General features: G+C 45.1%; 1 protein-coding gene across 1 annotated transcript; it reads left to right on the top strand.

Moving 5' to 3' along the window:
• The first annotated feature begins 461 nt into the window (after window positions 1-461).
• S1PR1 (sphingosine-1-phosphate receptor 1) lies at window positions 462-4,508 on the top strand. Its single transcript, XM_069023118.1, has 2 exons — window positions 462-565; window positions 1,719-4,508. The coding sequence occupies exon 2, from the start codon at window positions 1,851-1,853 to the stop codon at window positions 2,988-2,990; it is 1,140 nt and encodes a 379-aa protein (XP_068879219.1). The 5' UTR covers window positions 462-565; window positions 1,719-1,850; the 3' UTR covers window positions 2,991-4,508.
• Window positions 4,509-16,279: the final 11,771 nt, after the last annotated feature.

Below are 16,279 nucleotides of genomic sequence, written 5' to 3'. Positions count from 1 at the left end.
CCCCCGGCACCCCGTGAGGCGCAGGAGCCGTGCTCGGAGCCGGCCGGGCCGTGCCAGCACCTCCTTCCCCGGAATGCCGGGTGCGCCCGGTAGCGGGAGGCAGCGGCTCCCAGGTCAGGGACGGACGGAGCCTGGCCGCGACGTCCCCTCCCCGCGTCCCACGGCCGGCAGGGCGAGGGGGTCCCGCGGGGGAGTTCTTCGCCTCACGCCTTCCTGTGCTGCCCGCTGCGGCCCCGCGGGGTCTATTCCAGCGCGGGGTCCATTCCAGCGCGGGGTCCATTCCAGCGCGGGGTCCATTCCAGCGCGGCACAGCAGCGCCGGCTCATGCCCCGGCGGGCGGGGCGGGGCAGGGCCGGGGCGGCGGGCGGGGGTGTCCCGGCGGCGGCGGTGGCTGGGCTGGGCCGGGCTGGGCGTGCAGGTCCGTGCAGGGAGGAGACAGGGAATCGGAAACGGGGTGGAGAGAAAGATTAAAACCACCGAGCCCCCAAGCCCGCCCACTGAAGTTGCTCCGCGGGCACGCAAGATGTGCGAGGCCGGTCTGGGCTCCGCGTCGCGCCTGAGCGAGGTAAGGCTGGCAGTCCCCAGCGCTGCAGTCCCCGCTCGGCGCGACCCCTGGGGCTACGAAACAAAAAGAAGGGGTGGGGAGGAGGCTGCCCGGACCCCGGCGTGCCCGGCTGCGGGCCGCGTCCGGCGGAGGCAGTGCGGGACGCGAGCCCCGCGCGCTGCGGACCGAAGCGGAGCAGGAGCGGTGCGAACCAGGAGCGGTGCGGATTGGAACCCGGGAATAGAGCAGGGATCTGAACCCACTGGCCTCGCACCTCTTGCTGTGTGTGCCCCGCGTAGGCTGCAGTTTAACATATCTGCCTGTTCTTCTTTACCTGCGTGATATTATGGGTTTAATTCTTTTAAAATGTCCACTACAAAACCTTCACATGTAAAGGGAGTTTCCTCTGTATGTGTATTCCTTAGTTATGCCCATTTCAAAAGCTTGCAATACTAGTTATTTAAATGCAAAGGGTTTTTTTGACATTCTTTGTTTCAGAGCGATGGAATGGGCTTGCTCTCTAGCTTAATTACATATTCTTGCTTTTCTAAACTTTATGCTGCTGTGGGTTTTGTAAAGCATGTTCTCACTTGTATTTAGCAAGGGCACCCCTTACCTGTTTACAGCTTTGAGATGATCTCTTGTTTATATTTACACCTGTGAATTTATCACTGTTTGAGATGGCATCAGTAAATTGCATAACTACCCCCTTCCAAAGTGTATTCTGACTTTATTAATGGAGGAGAATACGGATCTCCTGTCAAGTAATTTCTGTGCAGACTGTCTTACATTTGAAGTTAAATTTCATCAAGCAAGCCCTTTCCCTTTCTAAATCTCTGCTATTGTATTTCGTGCTGAAGAAAAAAGACTAGAACTAACTGCTGGGGAGCTTTGAGATCTTTTGTGTTGGAAGAACTCCAGTAATGCAGTCCTTGCTGACTCCAACTTGTTCAGTTCTGCGTGACAGAACTTTTTTTGTCCTACTACCTTTATCTATTGAATATGCCTAATCACCTTTTAAACGTATTTTACCGGCTGAATGAAACTGATTCACATGTGAATATATTTATGACTGTGATGCACAGTTAGACTAGCAGATTATTTTAAACCCTTCAGCATTTGCTACACTGTTTGTATTCCTTCTTTTAACTCTGGGTTTTGTGCCTGTTCTCAGGGCTTCAGTTTCTGAGGCTGTGCAGCAGTGCCAGGCAGGCTGCGGCGCCAAGGAGCTGCAGGGCAGCCACCGGGTTTGCGGTCGGCGTCACCGTCCGGTGGCCGCTGGGGGAGCAGTCCCCAGCCGGGCACCATGAACTCCGGCACCACTGCCCCGCAGAAGGTCACCAGCAACCCCACCAACACTGATGTCAACTATGTCATCAAAGAGCATTATAATTATACGGGAAAGCTAAATGAGAGTGTGGACACTGGAATTAAAGTGACGTCGGTGGTTTTTATCATCATTTGCTGCTTTATAATCTTGGAGAACATTTTTGTCTTGCTTACCATCTGGAAAACCAAGAAGTTTCACAGACCCATGTACTATTTCATTGGGAACTTGGCTCTTTCAGACTTGCTGGCTGGTGTGGCTTACACTGCCAACCTCCTGCTATCTGGACACAAAACCTACAGTCTGACCCCCAACCAATGGTTTGTAAGAGAAGGCACCATGTTTGTTGCCTTGTCAGCTTCTGTGTTCAGCTTGTTGGCCATTGCCATTGAGAGATACATCACCATGCTGAAGATGAAACTCCACAATGGCAGCAACAGCTTCCGCTCCTTCTTGCTGATCAGTGCGTGCTGGGTCATCTCTGCGATCCTAGGGGGACTCCCGATCATGGGCTGGAACTGCAAGAACCTCTTGTCCAACTGCTCCACCGTGCTGCCTCTCTACCACAAGCACTATATTCTCTTTTGCACAACCGTTTTCACTGGCCTTTTGTTATCTATTGTCGTCCTCTATTGCAGGATCTACTCCATGGTGAGGACTAGGAGCCGCAGGCTGACATTTCGGAAAAACATTACCAAAGCTACTAGGAGCTCAGAAAAGTCACTAGCCTTGCTCAAGACAGTGATCATAGTCCTGAGTGTCTTCATTGCCTGCTGGGCTCCACTGTTCATCTTGCTTTTACTGGATGTGGGGTGCAAAGTCAAGTCCTGCCCAATCCTCTATAAAGCAGAGTATTTCTTAGTACTGGCCGTGCTCAATTCAGCCACGAACCCTATCATCTACACCTTGACAAACAAAGAGATGCGCAGGGCTTTCATCAAGATTTTGTGCTGCTGCAAATGTCCCCCAGCAGATTCTGGGACCAAATTCAAACGGCCAATCATTGGGGGGATGGAGTTCAGCCGGAGTAAGTCTGACAACTCCTCACACCCACAGAAGGAGGACGGTGACCATCCTGAAACCATCATGTCTTCAGGCAATGTTACCTCATCTTCTTAGGAGTAACCATGGGGGTGTATTTCAGAGCCTTCCTCTGAAATCAGGGAGCTGGGACGCCTCCTGCTCACAGCAGCAGTGTTGGGCTGAGTGAGCAAGTAGCATTAGTTCTAACGAGGCAAACGGTGCACTTGCGAGGCTGGAGTTCAAGAAATGGGACAGACTGTTCTGGCTTGAAAATCTTTTTCCCTGGAGCATGTTTTGTCTTTGCACTGAGGCAGCTCAGGATTGTCAGGCGCATTCATATCCTGAAATCTCCTTAGTAACTCTGAAAGACTGATGCCTTGGTGAAATGATGCCTGGTGTGTGTGAGAGAAAGAGAGAGGGGGAGGAGGGAAAGGGAGAATGAATCTCTTTTTTTTTCCCCTGTGAGAAGAATGTGAAGTTTTTTCTCTTCACAGCAAACCACTGACACAAAGATCTTTCTGTACTGAATTTAATGGTGGCCCTGGTATTGTTGGTAAGAAGTGTGTTTGTTTAGCACATAACATGGAAAGAGATCACACAAATATAACTTAGACCACATACAACCATAATTGGCATAATTTTGCAGAGCTTTTAGCTAAGTCATAAGGTTGTATTTGCAGAGTCCAAAGCTCTTGGGGTTTTACTTAGCAAAATCATAGCTGTGAATTTTTGCTGTCAGTCTGTATTACATTTGAAGACCATGAGCTAGATTCTGCAGTTACTTTCACCTGTACAATTCCACTGGCTGTGTCAGATTTAATGGAGTAGCTCAGAACGGCATTTGGCCCCATATTTTGATTGCCTTCTTATTCTATAGCATTAAATACACAGCATTATCATGACAAATGCAAGGTAGAATTAAACAGCATTTCTCTTCAAGATGACTGAAAGTCTACATAAGAGTAAAAAATACTATTGGCAACAGTAGGATTTTTGCCTAAGTAAGAAGAGCTAAAAACTGAAGGTGTATTTCAGTGTCAGGTTCACAGTCTTTCCAAAAGTAAGGATCAGCTGGAAAATCAGAAGAGTACGTCGGGTTTCAGAAAAAATAAGAAGAAAGTTGAAGTGAAATGACTGGATAAATGCACTTCCATAACAAAATGCAATACATTTTGGCACATTTTATTAATGTTTATAATTTCAGCAAAGATGTCTGTATTTTATCATGGAAGAAGTCATTAAATTGAATGTATTTGTTTTACAGCATCATTTTTACTTCTCTGTTTTTCTAACCTGTGCTAATGGAGTTGAATGTGTACAATGTAAATAAGATACAGGAGTTTTCATGCGCCTAGAGTATTACTGTAACAAAAGTGGTATATCTGGGATAGCTGAGAGCAACTGACTGATCTACAGTCATCGGCAACTCCTAGGACTGGTATTTTGTAAAGAAAATGTACTGCCTTTGTAGTAAAATTTCCAGTGCAATTAAACTGTTGGGTTTTTTTTTTTGTTGTTTAAAAAATAGTATTTAAAATGTTTCTGACTTTTATTGTTCAATTTGCACATAGCTTTATTGACTTCTAAACATTAATAAACTGATTTTTTAAATGATTCTTTTATCAGATTACTAGCAGTTTTGTACTGTTGTGGTGGTTTCATGCCAGGTGTGGTTTCCTGTTGACAGAAGTCAGTGAAAGAATTCCTTGATTTTAGTACATGCTGGGATTAAGTCAGTTCTGTGGGGACATAATGTGTAATGTCACAGGATCATGTAAAATACAAAATGAATTTTGAACTGTAACTTTTTTGTCAGCGTGTGCTGTATGGCTGAAATGCCACTAGAAGAATCTCTACAATAGCAATCCTCCTCTGACAGCCAGTGAAGTACAAACAGGAGGAAAACAAGCTGCTTGCCAGTTTTACCTTGACTGCCTCGAGTAGAAAAGTGAAGTAATTCACTTGTATCACCAATATAATTCGTAAATTCAATTCTTAGCTTATTGCAAACATCAGGGAAGTTTATGAAACACAGCATGATGGCCTCAACTGCGCAAGTGCTGCAGCTCCACTGGGGCTGCCAGCGAAGACCATGGCAGTGTAGCTGAATGGATACCGCATTACTTCTTCCATGACTTCCTTTCTTGTGGCTGTTCCCTCTCAGTATTACTTTTAAGTTCCATGGAGCTCATACAGGATGCAGTCGGAGTGTGAAGATAAACCTCACCTTCTCGTACTGTATGTCATCGCTGTGCAGGGTTTACTGTGGGAAATGAGAGCCTACTCACTGAGGAAGGCTCTGGGTCATAACCTCACTTCCTGAAGGAAATTCCAAAAATGCCCTGAAGACAAAAGAGTGGAAACAGGCTGGAATTTCTCTCCATCTGTCTGCCTGTACGGAAGGAATGATTTCATGTGTGCTCACTTCCTAGCCTTTTAGTTAGTGACCTGAGCAGGGCTGGAAAAAGCGTCAAATCTGTATTTGTGCACAAGATAAAATGTCTCTTGGCTCAGGCCTTCACTTGGGCAGGGATGGTATACCCTGGGTGCTGACAGTCATGAGAGAAAGCACTGCTTTGTTGCAGGGATATAGTCACTTCTGTACAGAGCACCAAAAATGTACAAACCATGAAAGTCCAAGTTAAACCCTCATGTTACCAGTGAGTAAATAAAGGCAATGTATGAGGATGAGGCAATGCATGGGGACATCTGAATTTGTTAGGGGTGTTTTTATCCAAGGGAAAGGAGCCCTTCTGCTCCTGCAGCCTTACAGGCATTAAGGTTGTTTGCCCCACACATCTGAGGTCCTCTGACAAGGGCTGAGCTGTGTCATCCCAAATTGTGCCACTGACCCCTTGTGACTACCACCCTGTGTCTGCACTGGGAGCTGATAGCCCACAGGTGAGTCACTTCCCTTTGCTGATGTTTCTGTATCCCTTTCTTATCTGTCTCATCTAAGCACTGTGGGCCTGTGTGGAAAATGAGAGTTTCCCCTATGGAGGTGACTTCGTGATGGGAGCCCAGTTCTGGGAGGGAACTCAAAGCCCTACGTAATTCACGCAATAAAAAATATGCACGCACCAGAGTGTGGCACTGGGCCATGGGAAGCATTTCCTACACTCCTGGTCATGATAACTGAAACCTGCTTCCTCCACAGACACGCCACATCTATGCATGGAGACAAGATTTGGACAAGCAACAACAACTGTAATAAAACAATAAAATTAATAACAGTAAGGGTTCCTGCTGTGAAAAAAGTAAAAAGGCCTGCAGCTCCTCAGTCATGGCCACGCATTCCCATACACCAGCAGATTAGGCCAGAGGTACAGCGCAGTTTGAGGCCACAGTGTAGAAAGCACCCTTCCAAGCCCTGGCCTGCCTTCTGTGTGCACGTAAAGAGCATGCAGCTTTGTCCTCGTGATGGCTGTGTGACAAACAGGCAGAGAAAATGATCTGAGAACTGAAAAGGTGCATTATACCAAATGTCTATGTGAAATAGAATGGCCTGAATTATTCGGAGCAACCTGGTCCTTTGATGTTTGTTCTTTTTCTTAGCTGTTCTTCCAGTAATAGCAAGGAAGCAAGGAATACAACAGGGATAGAAAATTAGCATAAAATCTGTCTGTTACTTCCCTGGCAACTCCCTGTCTAGGTGTTCCTGTGTAAGAGCCAGGTATAGCAGGGTGTATATTGAGCAAGAGAGGGGCTGTAGCCAGGATGCCCCACAGACTGTTCAGCAGGAACTAACCTTGAGCATGCTGTACACCACAGCCTGCCAGGACTAAAACTAGGGAACAGAAAGGTGTAAAAATACTGTTATCCATCCTTTTCTTACCCTGTCACCTAAGAAATAGAGGGATTGCCCAACTGTAACATTTCTTAGTTCCTAATCTGGCCTGCAAGATCTCAATACTGGCTGCATTTTGTATGGGCTGAGGCATTACCAGATGTTGTAAAAAGGGTCAAACTGACAAAGCATTCAAAAACATGGATATGCAAACCAGAGCTATGTAACCTGCTCAGCTCTGAAATGCTGGAAATTCCCCAAGATCCTGAAGTTTGCCAGGAAAACATCTATTGTATTTCAGTAATTCCCCATACTGTTTTGTTGGGGATTTTTCTTTTGAAAATGAAATTAATAGAGCTCCCCAAGCCTGTTCTGTACTGCCAGATCTCTGCCGAAAAAACCTACACGGGGAGCAAAGAAGTGTTTCCTTGCACTTGGAGTTTCCGTGCTACCTTCATGAGACAAAAAGGCAGGAAATCCCATCAGCCACACCCAGGAATGCTCCAGCATGGAAAAGTCCTAATAAAGCAGAGCTCACAAAGCTCTGTCAACCCTCTGTGAACCTTCCACTGAGCCTGGGGTAGCAGTCACATAATGGAAACCTGATACAAAGGCTAATATTTATTTTGAACTTTCGTGAATGATTGCTTGGAGAAGACCCATTTTTAGGTGCACGGTACAATGACTGTACATAAAAATGGCTCGTCAGAAACGTGTGTGACCCAAGCCACATTAAATATCAAGATGTGTCTGTAGCAATTGCAGTGTTTATTCAGAATCACTCTACTCAGCTAAAAGTGGGATTAAAATAGTGAATGCACAGCTTTGAAAACAAATGGGACATTTGGAAAACACGGGGTAGAGGGAAATCACCAAATAAATACTGGGTTAAAATCATCGGCTGGGCTTTGTGAAATCATGGATGAAAACTGATTCACTACCTGGGAAAAAAATCTGGTGTGAACCACAGCTGACAGCTGACACTTACACGTCCTGACCTGAGCTGTCTGCTAAAGGTAGTTTTGCTCTCTTAAACACAGAAACACTTGGCATAAACCAAGACTTCTTGACTTAGCAGCATAGTGGTGTAAATTGCTGGAATACTGTCTCAGACACATTCTTGCCCACACTGAGCAGCTAGAGCTGAATAATGTGAAAGTGAGGGTGTGAATTACCTTAAACAATAGAAATAGAATTTATATGGTTACACAGAATATGCAGTAACAATTTTCATTATGTAAAAATTTTATTTGGCACAAGACTGTGATTGAGAGTATATGGGAGAACAGGTTTCAAGGACGATTTGGGATTGTTGGGGGAGGGAGCTGGACTACAGTGTGATATTTTCCACTTGAAATGAAAGAATCCTCTGTGCTAATACAGACACAAAGCTGAGGGTTTTGAGGATTTTCACTTGTGAACTCTATCCTTAGATCTGTAATTCTTTCCTGAGCAACTCTGGGCAAGGTCTCATGAACCCTCCCACATAGAGATATGTATAATAGACACACAGGGATGTTTACAAGTGAATACTTCGAATTTTGTGGCACTGTTCAAAGAGCTGGTATCTGTGGCATTTTGAGTAAGGGGGAGAGTTTGCCAGGTCAATTATTACCCAGATACTTGCAGTATTTCCTTGTGCTTTGATGAGCTGGATGCTGCTGTATCAGTTACTCTAAGGTGGAAGAAAAAAAAATTCTACCAACATGTGCAACTCTATCCTCGTGTTTGGAAAAAGGATGAAGATGTTGGCTGGAAAACACATTCTGATGAAGTGCTGAAAAACAACTCACCACAGGCTGCATTGTTATCTTTCTTGCTTTCAGGCAAGACACAACTATGGTCTAACGATTTCTGCTAATCTGGTGACCACTTTGATGCCTGTTGCACAAGGAATCCATGTAAGCCATTTCCCAAACACCAGGCACTTTAATATGTTTTTTATTTCCATCACAACTCCCACTTCTACTGCTGGTTTAGACACAAGATAAGAAATTGCTTGCAGCTAGTGCGTATTTTCTCTCTCTGATCAGGGTTATACGATCCATGCACCTCTTGAACAAATGCTTTATGTTGGCACAGAGACATTACTTCAAAGCAGCCTACAACTCTGTTCCAAAAAGTGTAACAACTTTTTTTTCCCGCTGTTCTCAGAAATTCAATACATTTTGCATTTTTTCAGCTCTCTTACTGGTTTTGTATGTCATATTGCAAATGTTGTCTAAGGAAAACTTTCAGATTAACCTTCCTCTCAGAGACTGTCCATTTCCCAAGCAAAAATATTTGAATTTTATTTTTCTTAATAACATAGGTGTGAGAAAGAGAACTTGTTTGCACAACTAAGGTGATAGTGAAGGAACAGCGACTACTTCAACTTGAAATGGTTCATCAGTGAATGTGGCTCTAGTCAGAACCATTTAATGATACAGGGTGAAGTTTTTCTTTTCACTAAACTTGCTGAAAAATGCAGAAGCATTAAAGAGGGTTCAGAGGACAACAAAGCAAGGCGCTTTAATAGGATGAACTAACATAAAAGGCTCAGTGAGCAAAGCCTTTTCTCACCACATCGGCAAGAATGGGGAAACACAATATTCAGCCCAGCAGCTACGCTATGGAAGTATGCTGGGTGGTACAGAAAGAAAACTTTTTAAAGCTCCAGACAAAAAGCAGTCTGTCTATAGAAACCAAAACCAGTTAAAACATGTAAAGTATTTTAGAGTATTTTCAGAGTATTTTGATGTTTGAAGATTCAAAGTACCTCAGTATTTCAGAATATAATTAAGGGTGGTTGGTTTTTATTGTTATTTTATTTCTTTTAAGAAGCACAACTCCTGCACTTGAGTCCGGGCTCTTTCCTGCGGCACCCGCAGTCACACCCCACCGCCCCCCAGCTCCGAACACACCGCCCGGGAGCGGGAACGGCGGCTCCCAGCCCTCCGAATGAGGCCAGCAGCGGCACCGAGGGGCACGTTCGCAGGCGAACACCACCCTCCCTTCCTCTCCAGGCCCTTTTCGAGGCCACCGAGACGGTTCCCGCTGCCCTCGCCCCCGGGCCCCTTCCTGCGTGCTGTTCCTGCACTCCCCACGGTTTTCCTGCCGGCCCGGCCCGGCGCTTCCTGCGCCGCGTTTCCCTTCCCCAGCGCTTCCCGGCGCTGTCTGGGGCTGGGGCCGCGAGGAGCCCCGAGCCACAGCGCGGAACCGCAGCCACCCCCGAACCGACAGGACAAACCAACCCGAACAGACAGAAAAAGCACTGAAAATCGCTTTTATCTTGGTGATAAGCACATGCACAGAAAGCTGTGACGGGGAGAAGTTTAAAGGGTCTCGCAGAAGTTAAAGGCTGCCCCGTTCTGCGGGCGCGCTGCTGCAGCTGCAGCCCCCGCGCCTCTCAGCCCTCGAAAAGTTTCAGCAGCGCCTCAGAGACTGAGAAACGCCGCCCGGCTCCGCCAGTGCCGGGTTACGCAGCGGGTGTTAAGCCCAAGCCCAAAAGCTGAGAAAGGTGAGAAGCCAAGCGCGGCAGCTGTAAAGCCAGCCAGGCTATCTCAGAAACAGTGTTTTCATTGGTGCTTAAGTACTTAAGCCTACTGCAGAGTATTTCACAGGAGCACCAAATCACTCCCTTCAGAGCAGCCTTTGAGGCGCGGCGAGCGGCCGGGCCGAGCCCGCTCCCCTCAGGCGGAGCGAGGGACCCCCTGCCGTGGCCACCTCCAGCTCCCGGGCAGCCTCTCCTTCTGCCGGCCAGGGGGAGCTTTGTGGCAATGTGTAAACAACCAGAAGTCTCCTCCTGTCCTTCTCTTGTCTTTTTTCTTACACCCCCCCCCCCCCCCCCCGAAGTGTATTGCTGGTCTAGGATTGTTTGTGAAAGGATTTTTGTTGAAAGCTCGAGTTCTATCTTCACTTGGCTGAAGCAGCACCAGCTCAGCCGCTGGCCGGGGGAGGCGGTGGGGCCGAGGCCGTGCCCAGGGGGCCCCAGCCCCGCCAGCTCGGGCGCAGCTCAGCGTGGGCGCTGCTCCCTCCCCCGAGGCGTGGGGCAGTGGGGGGAAACCCGCGGGCCGGGGGCGGGCAGGGCTGAGGCTCAGCGCAGGGAGCCTCGCTGAGGCAGGGAAGGGTCTCTGGGGCATTGTGTCTAGCTTGATTTGTCCCCTCACATTATGGGGGGCTGTGGTATTTGTGTGGGAGCGGTGTAGATTTACAGTGTTGTGTGTATGTGTGCTCGTGTAAGTATTTTTGGCTACAGGACAATTCCCCTGCTGAAGTGCAGGCAGAGTAGGTGCTATTTGAAATTAAAGCCCAGACTAGTGAAGTCTTGGTAGCTACAGTTTAATTACAAATTTATTAAGCACACGTGCAAAAGCTGAGGCACAGATCATAGACAAAGTGTTTATTTCAGTTTTGCCTTTACTGTGGTCCTTCAAACTTACCTGAGTGTTATCTTGATCCACCTGTGGGCAGCCTTCTGGGAACAGGTTACTGAAGATGCAAGGCACAGAACAGGCTGGTACTACCCCAGCCTGACACCTTGGGAATTATGATACAAATTAATGCTTGCTCCGAGAGAGGACCCAGCTTTCTCACGCAGGTTATCAAGCAACCTTCACACTGGCCTTTGTTGATCTTGTGTGCGTTTACGCAGATACTTCGTTGACAAAATAACCATTGTTTTGACGTTCCTTCTTGAAAAAGTTTCCTTGGGACTGGTTCGTTTAATCAAAGCAATTATTTGTAGGTATAGAAAGGACTTCAAACAAATGAAGTCACGCAGGTACACTGGAGAAAGTGTAAGTATTCCTAGAAGTCATGCTTTATGTCCTGTTTGACTGCGTCCCTGCATGATGTGAGGCTAATATGGCTCTGATGTACACTTGTGTTCAGAGCAAAGTGGAACAAATAGCAAAGCATTTTTAGCTGTAAAGGCATTTTGTGCCACTTGCAGCCTCAGCCTTGTGTGTGGCCTCTACTCTCTTTCTGTTATGGGAAATCAACGTAATAAAACTGCTCCTTCCCTTCTAAGTGAGTGTCATTGTTACAATACAATGAGTCAGGAAAGAAACAATATTAACTTCAAAATAATGGCAGTCAGAACTCACCAGCACGAGTTCTCCCTCCTTCCGTCAATCAACTGGAATGCCTTAACTGTGTTTCCTCATTGTGATCAGAATTTGGCAATAATTTAATGAAACCGAAAGTGGAAAAGTTCCCACAAATCAGAAGTGGGATTTTCACTGATAAAATTGCATGCATGAGACCTCTTATTCAGAGTCAGGGAACTGAAAAAAGCATGTCTCCTGTGAGCATTGCTTGGGTACATCAAGCAGGTCCACGTGTGCCAGGGTTTTGGAAGTAATATAACTTGAACATGTTCTGAGTCTTTATGACACTTAAAAAGCTTGAAAAACTTGCACATTCAGGCAATACTGTAATCCCTACATTTTGTTGGGTTATAGGTGTGGAGAGGATGTCAAAAAAATGAACTCTTTACATTAAGAGGGAAACCAACATGTCTTAGGTTTCTGCTCAGTTCTCTTCTAGGGTGGCTAGCTGCTGAGCTGGCTTTGGTTCTGATTGTGACCCTCTGTGGCTCATGGCGTGCTGGCCTGGAAATACTGCGTAAATTGACTGCCCCTAGAGGTTGTTTGTACTCTGCCATTAGCCCTGCTGTTAGACTTGGAATTTTAGACAAAGGTGGAGGTTGTGGAGCATAAATAAGTCCTGCAAATGAAATAAAATTTTGGTCTAACAGAGATGGTCACAAACATAATTCACAAGGGGTTCATGAGCAGATTTCCCATGCTGTCAGGATGATACCAGGGGTGCAGTCACTCTCACACAGATTGTATGTTACTGCTGTGTCCATTACAAAGAAATGTCTGGCCTGTTTGACTAGTTGTGGTTGAGGTACAGCAGTTTCTGTCGCTGATGATATATGAAAGGAGAATGTAAACACTGTCATTAGCCTTTGACTCCTCGTTCTGGATGGCTGTGTGTGCGTTTGCATTTCAGTTAAACGAGCTTGATCCGGAGTGTGATTTAGGAAAGAGGCTTGGACTTTCGTCTGCCTTGATCCCAGCACTCTCTAAATGCTGCTGCAGTATCTGGTGAATTTATTAGTTCGCAAAGATGAAGTTTGAAGAGTAAGTTAGATGAAAAGCAAAAGAAGACCAGAAGAACAGGCTGCCCTTCTTCTTTCCATTTGTAGCTACACGTTTCTGGAGGTTTGTGTTTGAATTTAATTTACCTTTCACATGGAAGGTATGTCAAGTGCAGACACGTCTCCTATGTGCTTTGACCTGGTCAGCTGAGCCTGAATGCTGTAAAGCTGGGTAACCACAGGGCAACCTAAGCTAATGTACTATATTTTCTGTGGCTTACAAGTTTCAGCAGTGCTAACATGGATAGCTGCTGTCTGGACTTGATTTGTCTTTCATCCTTCCAGCCCTAGATACTCTAATTTATCTGCCCCCGGGCATGCAGATGTACCCAAAGCTGTTTTGATTGCAGAGGCATTACTACAGTTCCGTTTGTGGTTTCTCTGTGAATTTCAAAAGCAAGCTTTTATATGTAAAGTTCTAGGGAAGTTGAAATTAGACTGTTTACTTGTCTTTTCTGGACAAGGATAAAAGTTCATATGTTTTGTCTTGCTTTTCATAAGTGTTTTACTTTGTTGGTTTGGTTGGGTTTTTTAAAGCAGCTCAGGTGTCATCCCATTATTCCTTGTTCGCAAGGACTGTCACAGGACTCTGCTGATTGGTCTCTAAAAGGCACTTTTGGTTAGTCTTTGTTATTACACAACAGTTAATTAGCAATGGGAATATGAATGGAAAGCATCATAAAGCAGAAGGGACACTGCAAGAGTAGTGCAAGGATGATACTCATTTGATGCAGAGACTACACTCAGATCAAATTTGTTCTTTGTACTAGGTGGTGGAGGTTCCATCAAAGTTGATAGAAGTTCAGCCCACTTAGACAAGGCCTGCATCTGACCCTCTCAGTGGTCACAGCCTAACACATTGGCACTGTCTCTGGGTCAGATTTTGGATGTCAGTGGAAGATTTACCATGAGTTTAGATGGAAGTGGTGTTGGAACTGTTGTGAAAAATAAATGATAGCTGCAGTTATTATTTTTCCCTCTGCTGCTCCTTGCATGCCATCTGCATTTTTTGCTCTCCATGTGAAAGGGAAATCCAGCAGAGTTGATCACGCCTGTGAGTTTCAGAATGACAATCTGAGATGTTTAGAAAAACCAAACTTCAGCCCCACCCTGCCAGGCATAGTCAAATGTGTGGTTGAGCAAACTCAGACAGCCTGCATCAGCAAAAAATAAACAGTTTTTTTGCTCATTCTTGAGAATCCAGAATAGAGCAAAACAAGTGAATGGCAGCTGTGAAAAGGTCTATTTCTTTGCATGAAATGGAATTTATGTCATTTGTCCCAATTTACAGTACAGATCAAGCACTGCAAATGTTGGGCTCCGTTCTCTGAAAGGGCTGGTGTTTAACAACTGAGTCGTGAGCTAACTCAGTTTCTGCTATCTCAGTTAACTTGCACTAAATCAAAAACCGTAAAAGAAACAAAAGGTAAGTCCAGGTTGCTCACAACTCCCACTGTGTAGGAGATTAAACAGTTAACCAGTAGTTTAGGAGGTGAAGTTGGAAGATTTTCTTGTGGGCTGAGGATCTGTACCTGTCTGTGCCAGATAGAGCTTTTCTGTCTCAAGCCTTCACACATCATAAGAATAATGGGATTATCCACTTAAATACATTTTATTTTTCTTTAATCTCTCAAAATGTGCATCTCTGTTTGAAACTCCGGTTGTGGGGAAGATGAACCCCTTCAGAGTCGTTTTGGTTTTGCTCATTGTTAAACATAGGTGACTCCTGGACCCTGGCTACTATTTTTCTTTCAGTTTTTGGAACCTGCCTCTGCCTTTCCTGATTCTGCCAGGCATAGAAGGAGAAATAGGAAAAGTCCACGAGAAATGAGCATTCCCATGGGGTTATAGTATGACTGGACACAGGGAAAACATCATTGTGCATTCCACTGGGGATCAGTCAACATGATCTACAAATCTGTACATTATGAAACTTGCAGTATAACGAAATCTAAGTGTTGTGTAAATTCATGTAACAGAAAAGATGACAGAAAAGTAATCTAATATATTGTTGTACCTTTAACCATAATGAGTATAGAAAGTCATCCTAGAGACATTTTTAACTTGTTTTAATGATCTTTGTGGGTGAAGACCTCCAAGTTCTTTAGGCCATCTATTCTAGAACTTTGCTACCCTTACCACTAAAATCCCTAAAATTCTCTTTTTACAGTTTAAGCCCATCACTTCTTATTCTATCTACTTTGCCTATAGTGGTTAGTCTTCCATTTGCAGCTGTGGAAAATTTTTATGTATTTACAATCTGGCAGGCTGTCACCTCATCCACTTAGTCTTTAGACTAACTTATGAAAGTAATCATTCCTCAAAGGTAATTTTTTTCTATACCTCCAGTGATTTTTATTTTTTCACTCTGGACTCTCTTTAATTGAATAATACTTGATGTGAGCATGCATAGAAATTTTTTAAGAATAAACTAAAAGGTCTTAGAACTTTGAACAGAAAGCATCGTGTACAGCAAATAACAATGTCTATGTGAATACATCATGTTACTAGTTTTAAAAATGTCATTTAAAATTAATGAGAACGCCCCTTTTTAACAAACACTAGTGAAGAGAGTACCATTGTTCCAAAAGGCTGAAGACAAAGTCTGCTGCAATCAAAAGCTGTTGTGTCAGCTCAGATGAGTGAGAAACACTGGCTACTAATGGGGACAGTTTTTTAATAAAAGCAGGAGAAATGTTCCTTCCTGCATTTGGACTTGTCTACAGATGCTCGCTGAAATGGTTGTCTGGTTCTTCTTGGTACTTGCTAGTGAAAACTCATGGAATTCTGTGCTGATATAAATGAATTTTCTCTCGTTTGGTGCTTTGCTTGCAGTCTGTCACCTGTAAATATTGCAGAGAATTTGTTCAATTAACTTAGCATATGACATCTTAGCAAACAGGAACTTTTGCTCTTTTCATTGTTTTCTGCCCCAAAATCGAATTTAAACCCAGATTCCTCTGTGACTGCTGAGGGCAATGGAATGCGTTTTCCCATGGATGTGTGTTCTGCCCAATGCAATCTTTCTACTGCCTTTATCTTTGTTACGGTCTTCTGACATCTCAGGATTCTGACAGCAGCTGATCGAGAGGGCTTCTCCAGGATTCAGTAATAGTGACAGGGCCGGGAAATCCCCCTGCTCCAGGATCTTCCTGTTCCTCCCACCTTCACCACCTGCCTGTGTTCACCCCCTGCTTCTTCTAGCCTTATCTGCTTTTCGTTTTCCATTAAAAACTGCTCACTCTGAAGAGCAGAAGAGAGCTTCCAGGAGGAGATGCTTACAGCTTCGATTTGGGGAAAATAGAGGGGAAGTGCATTGCCATCCTGGAGGGGGGAAATGGTCCTACCCCAGCTGTTAATTTCCCCATGAGCCCGAAACAGCTGTCAACAGACCTTTCTCCATTTCTGTTGTATTCCTGGTTTATCATTGCATTCCTCCTTTGTTCTGTC

Source organism: Aphelocoma coerulescens, chromosome 8 (assembly GCF_041296385.1).
Source record: "Aphelocoma coerulescens isolate FSJ_1873_10779 chromosome 8, UR_Acoe_1.0, whole genome shotgun sequence".
Taxonomy (NCBI): domain Eukaryota; kingdom Metazoa; phylum Chordata; class Aves; order Passeriformes; family Corvidae; genus Aphelocoma; species Aphelocoma coerulescens.
This window is presented reverse-complemented; position numbering and strand designations above follow the sequence as displayed.

Excerpts from the sequence above, each read along its gene's own strand:
- S1PR1 (XM_069023118.1), top strand. The coding sequence starts at position 1,851 with ATGAACTCCGGCACCACTGCCCCGCAGAAGGTCACCAGCAACCCCACC.